The sequence below is a fragment of the Entelurus aequoreus genome, linkage group LG07 (assembly GCF_033978785.1).
Source record: "Entelurus aequoreus isolate RoL-2023_Sb linkage group LG07, RoL_Eaeq_v1.1, whole genome shotgun sequence".
In the NCBI taxonomy this organism is placed as follows: Eukaryota; Metazoa; Chordata; class Actinopteri; order Syngnathiformes; family Syngnathidae; genus Entelurus; species Entelurus aequoreus.
The window spans coordinates 10,156,471-10,169,029 of NC_084737.1; the positions used below are offsets into that span (position 1 = coordinate 10,156,471).

Here is a 12,559-nt window from a genome sequence, read left to right on the forward strand (position 1 = left end):
ATACCTGGTTGTCCCAAATTAGGCATAATAATGTGTTAATTCCATGACTGTATATATCGGTATTGGTTGATATCGTATCAGTAATTAAGAGTTGGACAATATCGGAATATCGGCAAAAAGCCATTATCGGACATCCCTACCTATGAACATTGTTCTTCCATGATCTCCCCCAACATGGTAATATAATCAATAAACTTTTTTAAACTCTCTCAGAAAACGTCTCCAATTATGACTTTAAAATGAAAGGTTGGGAAAGTGTGATGACAACCCTAGAATAGGAAATGGAATGTATTTATTGCAAAGTAAAGAAACAGCCTGGCTGCTCAGTGCAAAAGTCATCAAAGTATGTAAAGTTGTATGATAAAATTTACGATTATTCAATATACCGTATATTTTGGACTATATACCGCTACTTTTTCCCTACGTTTTGAACCCTGCGGCTTCTAAAACGGTGCAGCTAAAATTAATGTATTTTATTTCGCTAACTTTGGATTTAACAAATAGTTTTCAACAGGCACTGAAAAGATGTGGTATTGTTTCTGCCATGGCGCCATCTTTTAGACGAGTTTGCTCACTGCAGGTGCTGCGGTGTGAACGTCTACAGTATTTCCTGCTGTTTAGTGATTTCAACCGGAAGCACAAGTGCCGTTCCGTCTTCGAGTCGTCCGTAGCGTTTCTACTCGTATGGATTCTTCATTTATCACTCCAAGCAACGTTTGTAAGTTTTACAATACAACTAAAACAATTCATACTCGCTAAACCGTCCACGTGTTGTCGTAGTGCAATCAAGCTAGTGTCGTTAGCATTAGCTAATGTGATAACACGACAACGAGTGTCTGTGTTAGAATGCCATTGGATTGTTCGTATTGTTTCAGTTTCGTAAATTCAACAAGACGTTACCGTAGACTTATTGAGTCTGTTTAGCTAATTGGAGAGCAAGCGGGTCCATGACGATGACTTCTGTTTTGTTTGATCAGCCATTTTACTGCCGTGTTACAGACACCGTTTGGAAACAATTAATGTAAAAAAACATTTACAATATCTTAGTGTAAATAACTAATTTCAAAACGTGTATCTGCGTCTTATAGTCCGGTGCGGCTAATATATGGGGGGGTGTAATTATTTAAAATTTAGTGGGTGCAGCTTAGGTGTGCTCTATAGCAGTGTTTTCCATAAACTGCCAAGATACCTGTAGCGGTGGGGGCGTGGCTATGGGCGTGGTCACCATGACATTATCGAGTAATTTGCATAATTTACTACAATGATATGATTTTCTCTAAAAAGGCTCAAAAAATGTATACTTACTAATTAATAATAACAGTTTTGTTTTAAACGTCCATCCATCCATCCATCCATTTTACAATATAATTACAACACTTTATGTACATATTTATATACAGATTTGAACAATAAGTTATTCACTGAAATATATTTATTAATTGTGGTTCTTACAAAAAAGATATCTTATAAAATATAAAAGCTAAAATGTCTCTTAAAGCTCTGCCCCTTTAATTAGTGCATACTAAATAATTTTACTTTAGTCTACTATTACAACCATATTATTTACCAGCAACATAAAGTGAAACAGAGGCAGAGGTGTCCTGCCACAGTCAGTAACAAATAAACAGAAAACAGTAGTGGTCAAATACAAATAAGGCAACAAGAGAAGTATTCTACACTTCTCTTTTGTAAAGTAAATCTGAACAGCCTATATGGGCATCTACATCAACTATATGATTTGCCTGAGAAACTGGACAGGACAAAAACACATTTTTTTTTAATTAAAAAAAATCTTTTTGTGGCGGACGTAATTCTTTCGTGGCGGGCCGCCACAAATACATGAATGTGTGGGAAACACTGTATAACAGTCTGTAAAATACAGTACACAGTACAATATGAATATTATAGATATATATACTTTTTTAAATTATTACTTTAAATTCACTGATTGTACTATTTTAAGGTGTATAAAAGGATATTTGTAATTATGTCCACACTTTTTTACTCCAGGACCGAATTGGTCCCAATTGATTCTCTTAAGAAGTACATATGTTTGATATACTGTAATAATGACCTATTATAATGGAAACGTGAATAAAGTACACAATAGTGTTTCTTGGAGACGAACACAGCTTATTAGCATTAAAGCTACAGACACACACTTACTAAAAGTACTCTTAAACTGTCTAAATTCCACCATCAAGAACAACAAACTAACAATGCACGATTGTGATACTTATTTGAAATATCTGAAAATACAGTAGGACTATGTAGTCCTTTACGAAGGACACCTGAGCTCCCATGAAACAGTAAACTCATGTTTAACATTCATATCGCTAACCTGGGGGTCCTCCTGTCTTCTCTCTCCAAACAGATAAATGCCTTCCTGTCCTTTGTCCTGCCCATGGTGGTCATCTCTGTCCTGAACGGGGTCATAGCCAATCAGTTGTTGAGAATGTTCAGAGAGGCGGAGCAAGACAACCGCATCTGCATCGTCGGCGGCAATCCCACCATGCTCAATGTGTCGGTGGAGCCCAACCGTGCTCAGTCGCTTCGCCACGGAGTTCTTGTTCTTCGTAAGTGTCTTAAATTCAGACTGTACACTCTAGTCGAGGGGTTGTCTTGATATCCAGTAGTTGGTTTCTTAGTTTGTATGTTGACACAAAACCTACAAGTCAAGTCAAGGCCAAGACTTCTAACAATAAATTATGATTTTGTTAAAACCTTAAGGAACTGAAACAAGGTCAAAAATGTTTACAAGCAGAGACCAGGTGAAGATCAAGACTTGTACCAGTTAAAACCAAGTCACGATCAAGACTTGTACCAGTTGAAAACAGGCGAAGATCAAGACTTGTATCAGTGGAAACCAGGTCAAGATCAAGACTTGTATCAGTGTAAACTAGGTCAAGATCAAGACTTGTATCAGTTGAAACCAGGTCAAGAACAAGACTTGTACCAGTTGAAACCGGGTCAAAAACAAGACTTGTACCAGTTGAAACCAGGTCAAGAACAAGACTCGTACCAGTTGAGACTAGGTCAAGATAGAGACTTGTACCAGTTGAGACCAGGTCAAGAACAAGACATGTACCAGTTGAAACCAGGTGAAGATCAAGACTTGTATCAGTCGAAACCAGATCAAGATCAAGACTTGTATCAGTGTAAACTAGGTCAAAATCAAGACTTGTATGAGTTGAAACCAGGTCAAGAACAAGACTTGTACCAGTTGAAACCAGGTCAAGAACAAGACTTGTACCAGTTGAAACCAGGTCAAGAATAAGACTTGTACCAGTTGAGACTAGGTCAAGATAGAGACTTGTACCAGTTGAGACCAGGTCAAGATAGAGACTTGTACCAGTTGAGACCAGGTCAAGAACAAGAAATGTACCAGTTGAAACCAGGTGAAGATCAAGACTGGTATCAGTGGAAACCAGGTCAAGATCAAGACTTGTATCAGTGTAAACTAGGTCAAGATCAAGACTTGTATCAGTTGAAACCAGGTCAAGAACAAGACTTGTACCAGTTGAAACCAGGTCGAGAACAAGACTTGCACCAGTTGAGACTAGGTCAAGATAGAGACTTGTACCAGTTGAGACCAGGTCAAGAACAAGACATGTACCAGTTGAAACCAGGTGAAGATCAAGACTTGTATCAGTGGAAACCAGGTCAAGATCAAGACTTGTATCAGTGGAAACTAGGTCAAGAACAAGACTTGTACCAGTTGAAACCAGGTCAAGAACAAGACTTGTACCAGTTGAGACTAGGTCAAGATAGAGACTTGTACCAGTTGAGACCAGGTCAAGAACAAAACATGTACAAATTGAAACCAGGTCATGATTAAGATTTGTATCAGTTGAGACGAGGTCAAGATTAAGATTTATACAAGTTGAAACCAGGTCAAGATTAAGATTTGTAACAGTTGAGACTAGGTCAAGATAAAGATTTATACCAGTTGAAACCAGGTCAAGATTGAGATTTGTAACAGTTGAGACTAGGTCAAGATAAAGACTTATACCAGTTGAAACGAAGTCAAGATTAAGACTTATATCAGTTGAGTTTTGCTCAAGATAAAGACTTATACCAGTTGAAACCAGGTGAAGATCACGACTTGTATCAGTGGAAACCAGGTCAAGCTCAAGACTTGTATCAGTGGAAACTAGGTCAAGATCAAGACTTGTATCAGTTGAAACCAGGTCAAGAACAAGACTTGTACCAGTTGAAACCAGGTCGAGAACAAGACTTGTACCAGTTGAGACTAGGTCAAGATAGAGACTTGTACCAGTTGAGACCAGGTCAAGAACAAGACATGTACAAGTTGAAACCAGGTCAAGATTAAGATTTGTAACAGTTGAGACTAGGTCAAGATAAAGACTTATACAAGTTGAAACCAAGTCAAGATTAAGATTTATATCAGTTGAGTTTTGCTCAAGATAAAGACTTATACCAGTTGAAACCAGGTGAAGATCAAGACTTGTACCAGTTGAGACTAGGTCAAGATAGAGACTTGTACCAGTTGAGACCAGGTCAAGCACAAGACATGTACAAGTTGAAACCAGGTGAAGATTAAGACTTGTAACAGTGGAAACCAGGTCAAGATTAAGACTTGTATCAGTGTAAACTAGGTCAAGATCAAGACTTGTATCAGTTGAAACCAGGTCAAGAACAAGGCTTGTACCAGTTGAGACTAGGTCAAGATAGAGACTTGTACCAGTTGAGACCAGGTCAAGAACAAAACATGTACAAATTGAAACCAGGTCAAGATTAAGATTTGTACCAGTTGAGACCAGGTCAAGAACAAAACATGTACAAATTGAAACCAGGTCAAGATTAAGATTTGTATCAGTTGAGACGAGGTCAAGATTAAGATTTATACAAGTTGAAACCAGGTCAAGATTAAGATTTGTAACAGTTGAGACTAGGTCAAGATAAAAACTTATACCAGTTGAAACCAAGTCAAGATTAAGACTTATATCAGTTGAGTTTCGCTCAAGATAAAGACTTATACCAGTTGAAACCAGGTCAAGACCAAGACTTGTATCAGTGGAAACCAGGTCAAGATCAAGACTTGTATCAGTGTAAACTAGGTCAAGATCAAGACTTGTATCAGTTGAAACCAGGTCAAGAACAAGACTTGTACCAGATGAGACTAGGTCAAGAACAAGACATGTACAAGTTGAAACCAGGTCAAGATTAAGATTTGTATCAGTTGAGACGAGGTCAAGATTAAGATTTATAAAAATTGAAACCAGGTCAAGAACAAGACTTGTACCAGTTGAAACCAGGTCGAGAACAAGACTTGTACCAGTTGAGACTAGGTCAAGATAGAGACTTGTACCAGTTGAGACCAGGTCAAGCACAAGACATGTACAAGTTGAAACCAGGTCAAGATTAAGATTTGTATCAGTTGAGACGAGGTCAAGATTAGGATTTATAAAAATTGAAACCAGGTCAAGATTAAGATTTGTAACAGTTGAGACTAGGTCAAGATAAAGACTTATACCAGTTGAAACCAAGTCAAGATAAAGACTTATACCAGTTGAAACCAGGTGAAGATCAAGACTTGTAACAGTGGAAACCAGGTCAAGATTAAGACTTGTATCAGTGTAAACTAGGTCAAGATCAAGACTCGTATCAGTTGAAACCAGGTCAAGAACAAGACTTGTACCAGTTGAGACCAGGTCAAGATAGATACTTGTACCAGTTGAGACCAGGTCAAGAACAAAACATGTACAAATTGAAACCAGGTCAAGATTAAGATTTGTACCAGTTGAGACCAGGTCAAGAACAAAACATGTACAAATTGAAACCAGGTCAAGATTAAGATTTGTAACAGTTGAGACTAGATCAAGATAAAGACTTATACCAGTTGAAACCAAGTCAAGATTAAGACTTACATCAGTTGAGTTTCGCTCAAGATAAAGACTTATACCAGTTGAAACCAGGTCAAGACCAAGACTTGTATCAGTGGAAACCAGGTCAAGATCAAGACTTGTATCAGTGTAAACTAGGTCAAGATCAAGACTTGTATCAGTTGAAACCAGGTCAAGAACAAGCCTTGTACCAGTTGAGACTAGGTCAAGAACAAGACATGTACAAGTTGAAACCAGGTCAAGATTAAGATTTGTATCAGTTGAGACGAGGTCAAGATTAAGATTTATAAAAATTGAAACCAGGTCAAGAACAAGACTTGTACCAGTTGAAACCAGGTCGAGAACAAGACTTGTACCAGTTGAGACTAGGTCAAGAACAAGACTTGTACCAGTTGAGACCAGGTCAAGCACAAGACATGTACAAGTTGAAACCAGGTCAAGATTAAGATTTGTATCAGTTGAGACGAGGTCAAGATTAAGATTTATAAAAATTGAAACCAGGTCAAGATTACGATTTGTAACAGTTGAGACTAGGTCAAGATAAAGACTTATACCAGTTGAAACCAAGTCAAGATTAAGACTTATATAAGTTGAGTTTTGCTCAAGATAAAGACTTATACCAGTTGAAACCAGGTGAAGATCAAGACTTGTAACAGTAGAAACCAGGTCTAGATCAAGACTTGTATCAGTGTAAACTAGGTCAAGATCAAGACTTGTATCAGTTGAAACCAGGTCAAGAACAAGACTTGTACCAGTTGAGACTAGGTCAAGATAGAGACTTGTACCAGTTGAGACCAGGTCAAGAACAAAACATGTACAAATTGAAACCAGGTCAAGATCAAGACTTGTATCAGTGTAAACTAGGTCAAGATCAAGACTTGTATCAGTTGAAACCAGGTCAAGAACAAGACTTGTACTAGTTGAGACTAGGTCAAGATAGAGACTTGTACCAGTTGAGACCAGGTCAAGAACAAAACATGTACAAATTGAAACCAGGTCAAGATTAAGATTTGTATCAGTTGAGACGAGGTCAAGATTAAGATTTTTACAAGTTGAAACCAGTTCAAGATTAAGATTTGTAACAGTTGAAACCTAGTCAAGATTAAGACGTATATCAGTTGAGTTTTGCTTAAGATAAAGACTTATACCAGTTGAAACCAGGTCAAGACCAAGACTTGTACGAGTTGAGACTATGTACGATGAATTCTTATAGGCTGTGGATACTTTGGCCACACACACAGGTGATCATTCAGGCTTTGCAAACATTTGATTTCAACAATGTAAAAGATCCGGGCAAGCTGTCCCAATGTGTTCCTGGACTCCAGCACCAGCATAGCCAGTCGGGCGGACAGTTGCAACAGCCTGTGGTTGCGGCACATTAATGGCACCGAAGATGGTGGCGGAATGGCCTGACATTGTTGCACATTCCGCTGCTACTGCAAGTTTCTCTCCTGTATTGTAATACTAAATTGAGTAATCAAACAAGAGACAAAGTCTTGCATATCCTTTTTGGTATGCTGATATGCTTAAATGTTCAAAGATTTCAAACCACATATTACATAGTGTTTACATGGAACTCTCATCTGGCTGTGAGCAGGCTACTGTATGAACACATGTTGTTTTAAGTTACACAAATTATATTTATATTGGGGGAGTCACCCACATCTTCTAAAGTTTTACGAATCATTGCAGTGACTGTCTTTTTGAGCGGGGTGAGTACTATTTCATCTCCGGTCCCTTCGCCTGTTTTGGCAATGCACATCCATCTTCTTCTTCACCTTCTTCCTGATGTAATACCACTTATTTTTTTCATCTGCTCTGTGTGCGGTTCTCTAACTCCACAACATTGACAAGCTCACACACTTGATCCCACTCAAACTTTTCTTTGTTCGCTGAACACGGCAGAAAGAAGTACCTCCTACTCCTTAGTGGTGAATTCTGATTTGGCAGAGTGTGGGATCTCGTGCACATGGCTAATTTCAATATGATTTGAGTATTTAAGTGATGGCGTGGTCTGGGCATGCCCAGCCACACAAACATGTGTGCCCAACTGCACGTTGATTGGTATGTAAAAAAAGAAATATGCTTGGATTAGAGCATACATCTCAATTTTTGGTGCATACGCTGGTTTCTGAATCGGAGTGTATGCTACATTTTTATAAAAAATCCACTTAACTCTTAATAAATAGGGCCCCTTGTGAAGTTTAAGACTTGTACCAGTTGAAACCAGGTCAAGAAAAAGACTTGTACCAGTTGAGACTAGGTCAAGATAGAGACTTGTACCAGTTGAGACCAGGTCAAGAACAAAACATGTACAAATTGAAACCAGGTCAAGATTAAGATTTGTACCAGTTGAGACCAGGTCAAGAACAAAACATGTACAAATTGAAACCAGGTCAAGATTAAGATTTGTATCAGTTGAGACGAGGTCAAGATTAAGATTTATACAAGTTGAAACCAGGTCAAGATTAAGATTTGTAACAGTTGAGACTAGGTCAAGATAAAGACTTATACCAGTTGAAACCAAGTCAAGATTAAGACTTATATCAGTTGAGTTTCGCTCAAGATAAAGACTTATACCAGTTGAAACTAGGTCAAGATCAAGACTTGTATCAGTTGAAACCAGGTCAAGAAAAAGACTTGTACCAGTTGAGACTAGGTCAAGAACAAGACATGTACAAGTTGAAACCAGGCCAAGCTTAAGATTTGTATCAGTTGAGACGAGGTCAAGATTAAGATTTATAAAAATTGAAACCAGGTCAAGAACAAGACTTGTACCAGTTGAAACCAGGTCGAGAACAAGACTTGTACCAGTTGAGACTAGGTCAAGATAGAGACTTGTACCAGTTGAGACCAAGTCAAGCACAAGACATGTACAAGTTGAAACCAGGGCAAGATTAAGATTTGTATCAGTTGAGACGAGGTCAAGATTAAGATTTATCAAAATTGAAACCAGGTCAAGATTAAGATTTGTAACAGTTGAGACTAGGTCAAGATAAAGACTTATACCAGTTGAAACCAAGTCAAGATCAAGACTTGTATCAGTTGAGTTTCGCTCAAGATAAAGACTTATACCATTATGCTACATTTTTATAAAAAATCCACTTAACTCTTAATAAATAGGGCCCCTTGTGAAGTTTAAGACTTGTACCAGTTGAAAACACGTCAACATCAATACTTGTATCAGTTGAAACCAGGTCAAGATAAAGATTTATACAAAGTTGAAACCAGGTCAAGATTAAGACTTGTATCAGTTGAAACCAGGTCAAGACCAAGACTTGACTTGGGGACGGCGTGGCGCGTTTGGGAGAGTGGCCGTGCCAGCAACCTGAGGGTTCCTGGTTCAATCCACACCTAGTACCAACTTCGTCACGTCCGTTGTCTCCTTGAGGAAGACACTTCACCCTTGCTCCTGATGTGGCGTGGTTAGGGCCTTGCATGGCAGCTTGAGTACCTTGAAGGTAGAAAAGCGCTATACAAGTATATCCCATTGTACCAGTTGAGACTGGGTCAAGAACAAGACTTATACAAGTTGAAACCAAAGGGGAAGTCGAGGCGCACAGCTCGATAATGGAAGACACGGGAAGGCACAAGGGAGATCAGACAAGGGAACTCGGAAGACAGGAGAGCGATGAAGCACACGGGAGGGAAGCCAGACATGGGATTCTTACTACGAACAGAAGATTAAGTTCCGGCCAGGATCCTTGGGTCCACTGGTCTTTATACAGCTCGCCCTCATCAGTCACAGGTGTGCAGATTGCTGATCGCCCACATGACGCGGCCAGCGCGAGCAGCGACGTGTCTCGGTGCGCTGCCAACGGAGGTGCTGGCAGACTCAGCTGCCGGAGAAAACCGGGTTCGAGCCCGCGCCGTCACACGTTGGCTATTATCATTAGTATTTTTGTTGTTGTTTGGTTGCCACCACATTTACACTCCTTGTTGAGACTTAATAAAAATGGTGTTGAAATGAATTGAAAAAAGTTAATAAGGACTATTGAGGTGAGCTAACAATCAAACATGAAACATATTTGTTAAAAAATGTTGGAATTGTCAAGTGTAACCTCAGAAACTTCACCGTTTTAAAATAAATAAACAAGGCTTTTGTTTGCATACTGGACATGAATTTAGAACACTGGGAACAACCTCTAGGCAGAGTCGTGGCCATGGTGTAAGAGGGTATACGTCTCGGGGGGCTAAAGGTTGCGTCACTGCTTTTTGCAGATGATGTGGTCCTGATGGCACCTTCGGTTTCGTGACCTTCAGCTCTCACTGGATCGGTTCGCAGCCGAGTGTTCAGCGGCTGGAATGAGGATCAGCATCTCCAAATCTCAGGCCGTGGTTCTCAGCAGGAAACCGATGGTTTGTACAGTCCAGGTAGAGAGCGAGACTCTGTCCCAGGTGGAGGAGTTTAAGTATCTCGGGGTCTTGTTCACGAGTGACGGAAAGATGGAGAAGGAAATCAGCCGGAGAATTGGAGCAGCTGGGGCAGTATTGCAGTCTCTCTGCCGCACTGTTGTGACGAAACGAGAGCTGAGCCAGAAGGCAAAGCTCTCGGTCTACCGAGCTATCTACATTCCTACTCTCACCTATGGTCATGAAGTGTGGGTCATGACCGAAAGAATAAGATCGCGGATACAGAAGGGTGGCTGGCATCTCCCTTAGAGATAGGGTGAGAAGTTCAGTCACCCGAGAGAGACTCGGAGTAGAGCCGCTGCTCCTTCGCTTGGAAAGGAACCCGCTTAGGTGGTTCGGGCATCTCGTGCAGATGCGTCACGAGCGTCTCCCTAGGGAGGTCCTCGTTGCACATCCCACTGGGAGGAGACTCCGCGGCAGGCCAAGGACCAGATGGGGGATTACATCTCCTCTCTGGCCTGGGAACGCTTCGGGATCCCCCAGGAGGAGGTTGCTAATGTTGCTCTGGAGAGGGAAGTCTGGTGGGTCTCTGCTGGAGCTGTTGTCCCCGCGACCCGATTCCGGATAAGCGGTTGACGATGGATGGATGGATGGATGGGAACAACTTGTTTGTTTTTGTTCCCATTACGGTTCTGCCGGGCCTACTACATATTTATAATAGTGTGCATTTGCAAATGTACTGTATATATTATGAGTGTATCATAGTACACAGAGGGCTGCGTGAGAAAAGAGAGAGAGTGGAAGTGTGATGACTGACTGGCAGTGGGAAAGTGCATAAAGTAAGCAAGCACAAGAATGACTTATTGGACGTCTGCAAACCTCTCAAAACAGTCTCTGCAACACTTTTGCACGAGATGCATGGATGCGTGAATGGACAGATACGTCGATGGATACATGGAGTCATGAATAGATGGATTCATGGATAGCTCTGTAAACAAATATACTGAACATAGAGGTATCTTTCTTCCTGTAAAATCTTTGGCAGAACAAAGCTTATTTCACCTCTGCCGCCGTGCATTGCTATTATTTTTGCAGTAATTGAGTGTTATTGATTTTCCTTCCGAGCGTGTTGGGAGTAAATGGAGGAGGTATTCCATCACGGCGTATCCACAGCCGTACTTAAAGGCCAAATGAAGACGAATGTCAGCAAAGGGAACGCAGTAAAAATCTAATTTAAGGAAATCATTTATTGCCGTATTTACACGTACTATTATAGTGTTGATATATGTACGTTAATATAAGTGTATTCTTGGTCTTTTACCGTATTGAATACATCAACTCTCGTCAGGAACTGAAAAAGCTGAACAGTGTAGGGAATCGACTGTCACTAAAAGGGGCAAAAAAAAAAATCGCAAAAAATGTGTTTTCATATAAAATCATACAAACCCCATTTCCATATGAGCTGGGAAATTGTGTTAGATGTAAATATAAACTGAATACAATGATTTGCAAATCATTTTCAACCCATATTCAGTTGAATATGCTACAAAGACAACATATTTGATGTTCAAACTGATAAAAAAAAAAAAAATTTTGCAAATAATCATTAACTTTAGAATTTGATGCCAGCAACACGTGACAAAGAAGTTGGGAAAGGTGGCAATAAATACTGATAAAGTTGAGGAATGCTCATCAAACACTTATTTGGAACATCCCACAGGTGAACAGGCAAATTGGGAACAGGTGGGTGCCATGATTGGGTATAAAAGTAGATTTCCATGAAATGCTCAGTCATTCACAAACAAGGATGGGGTGAGGGTCACCAATTTGTCAACAAATGCGTGAGCAAAGTGTTGAACAGTTTAAGAAAAACCTTTCTCAACCAGCTATTGCAAGGAATTTAGGGATTTCACCATCTACGCTCCGTAATATCATCAAAGGGTTCAGAGAATCTGGAGAAATCACTGCACGTAAGCAGCTAAGCCCGTGACCTTCCATCCCTCAGGCTGTACTGCATCAACAAGCGACATCAGTGTGTAAAGGATATCACCACATGGGCTCAGGAACACTTCAGAAACCCACTGTCAGTAACTACAGTTGGTCGCTACATCTGTAAGTGCGAGTTAAAACTCTCCTATGCAAGGTGAAAACCGTTTATCAACAACACCCAGAAACGCCGTCGGCTTCGCTGGGCCTGAGCTCATCTAAGATGGACTGATACAAAGTGGAAAAGTGTTCTGTGGTCTGACGAGTCCACATTTCAAATTGTTTTTGGAAACTGTGGACGTTGTGTCCTCTGGACCAAAGAGGAAAATAAACATCCGGATTGTTATAGGCGC

The 12,559-nt window shown here is 40.1% G+C and overlaps 1 protein-coding gene across 1 annotated transcript in view; it reads left to right on the forward strand.

Moving 5' to 3' along the window:
* Positions 1-12,559, forward strand: part of LOC133652949 (neurotensin receptor type 1-like) — a 94,601-nt gene that overhangs the window by 67,591 nt on the left and 14,451 nt on the right. Inside the window, exon 2 of the mRNA XM_062051907.1 lies at positions 2,375-2,576. Coding sequence (XP_061907891.1) covers positions 2,375-2,576 — 202 coding nt within the window. The remainder of the gene's footprint in view (positions 1-2,374; positions 2,577-12,559) is intronic.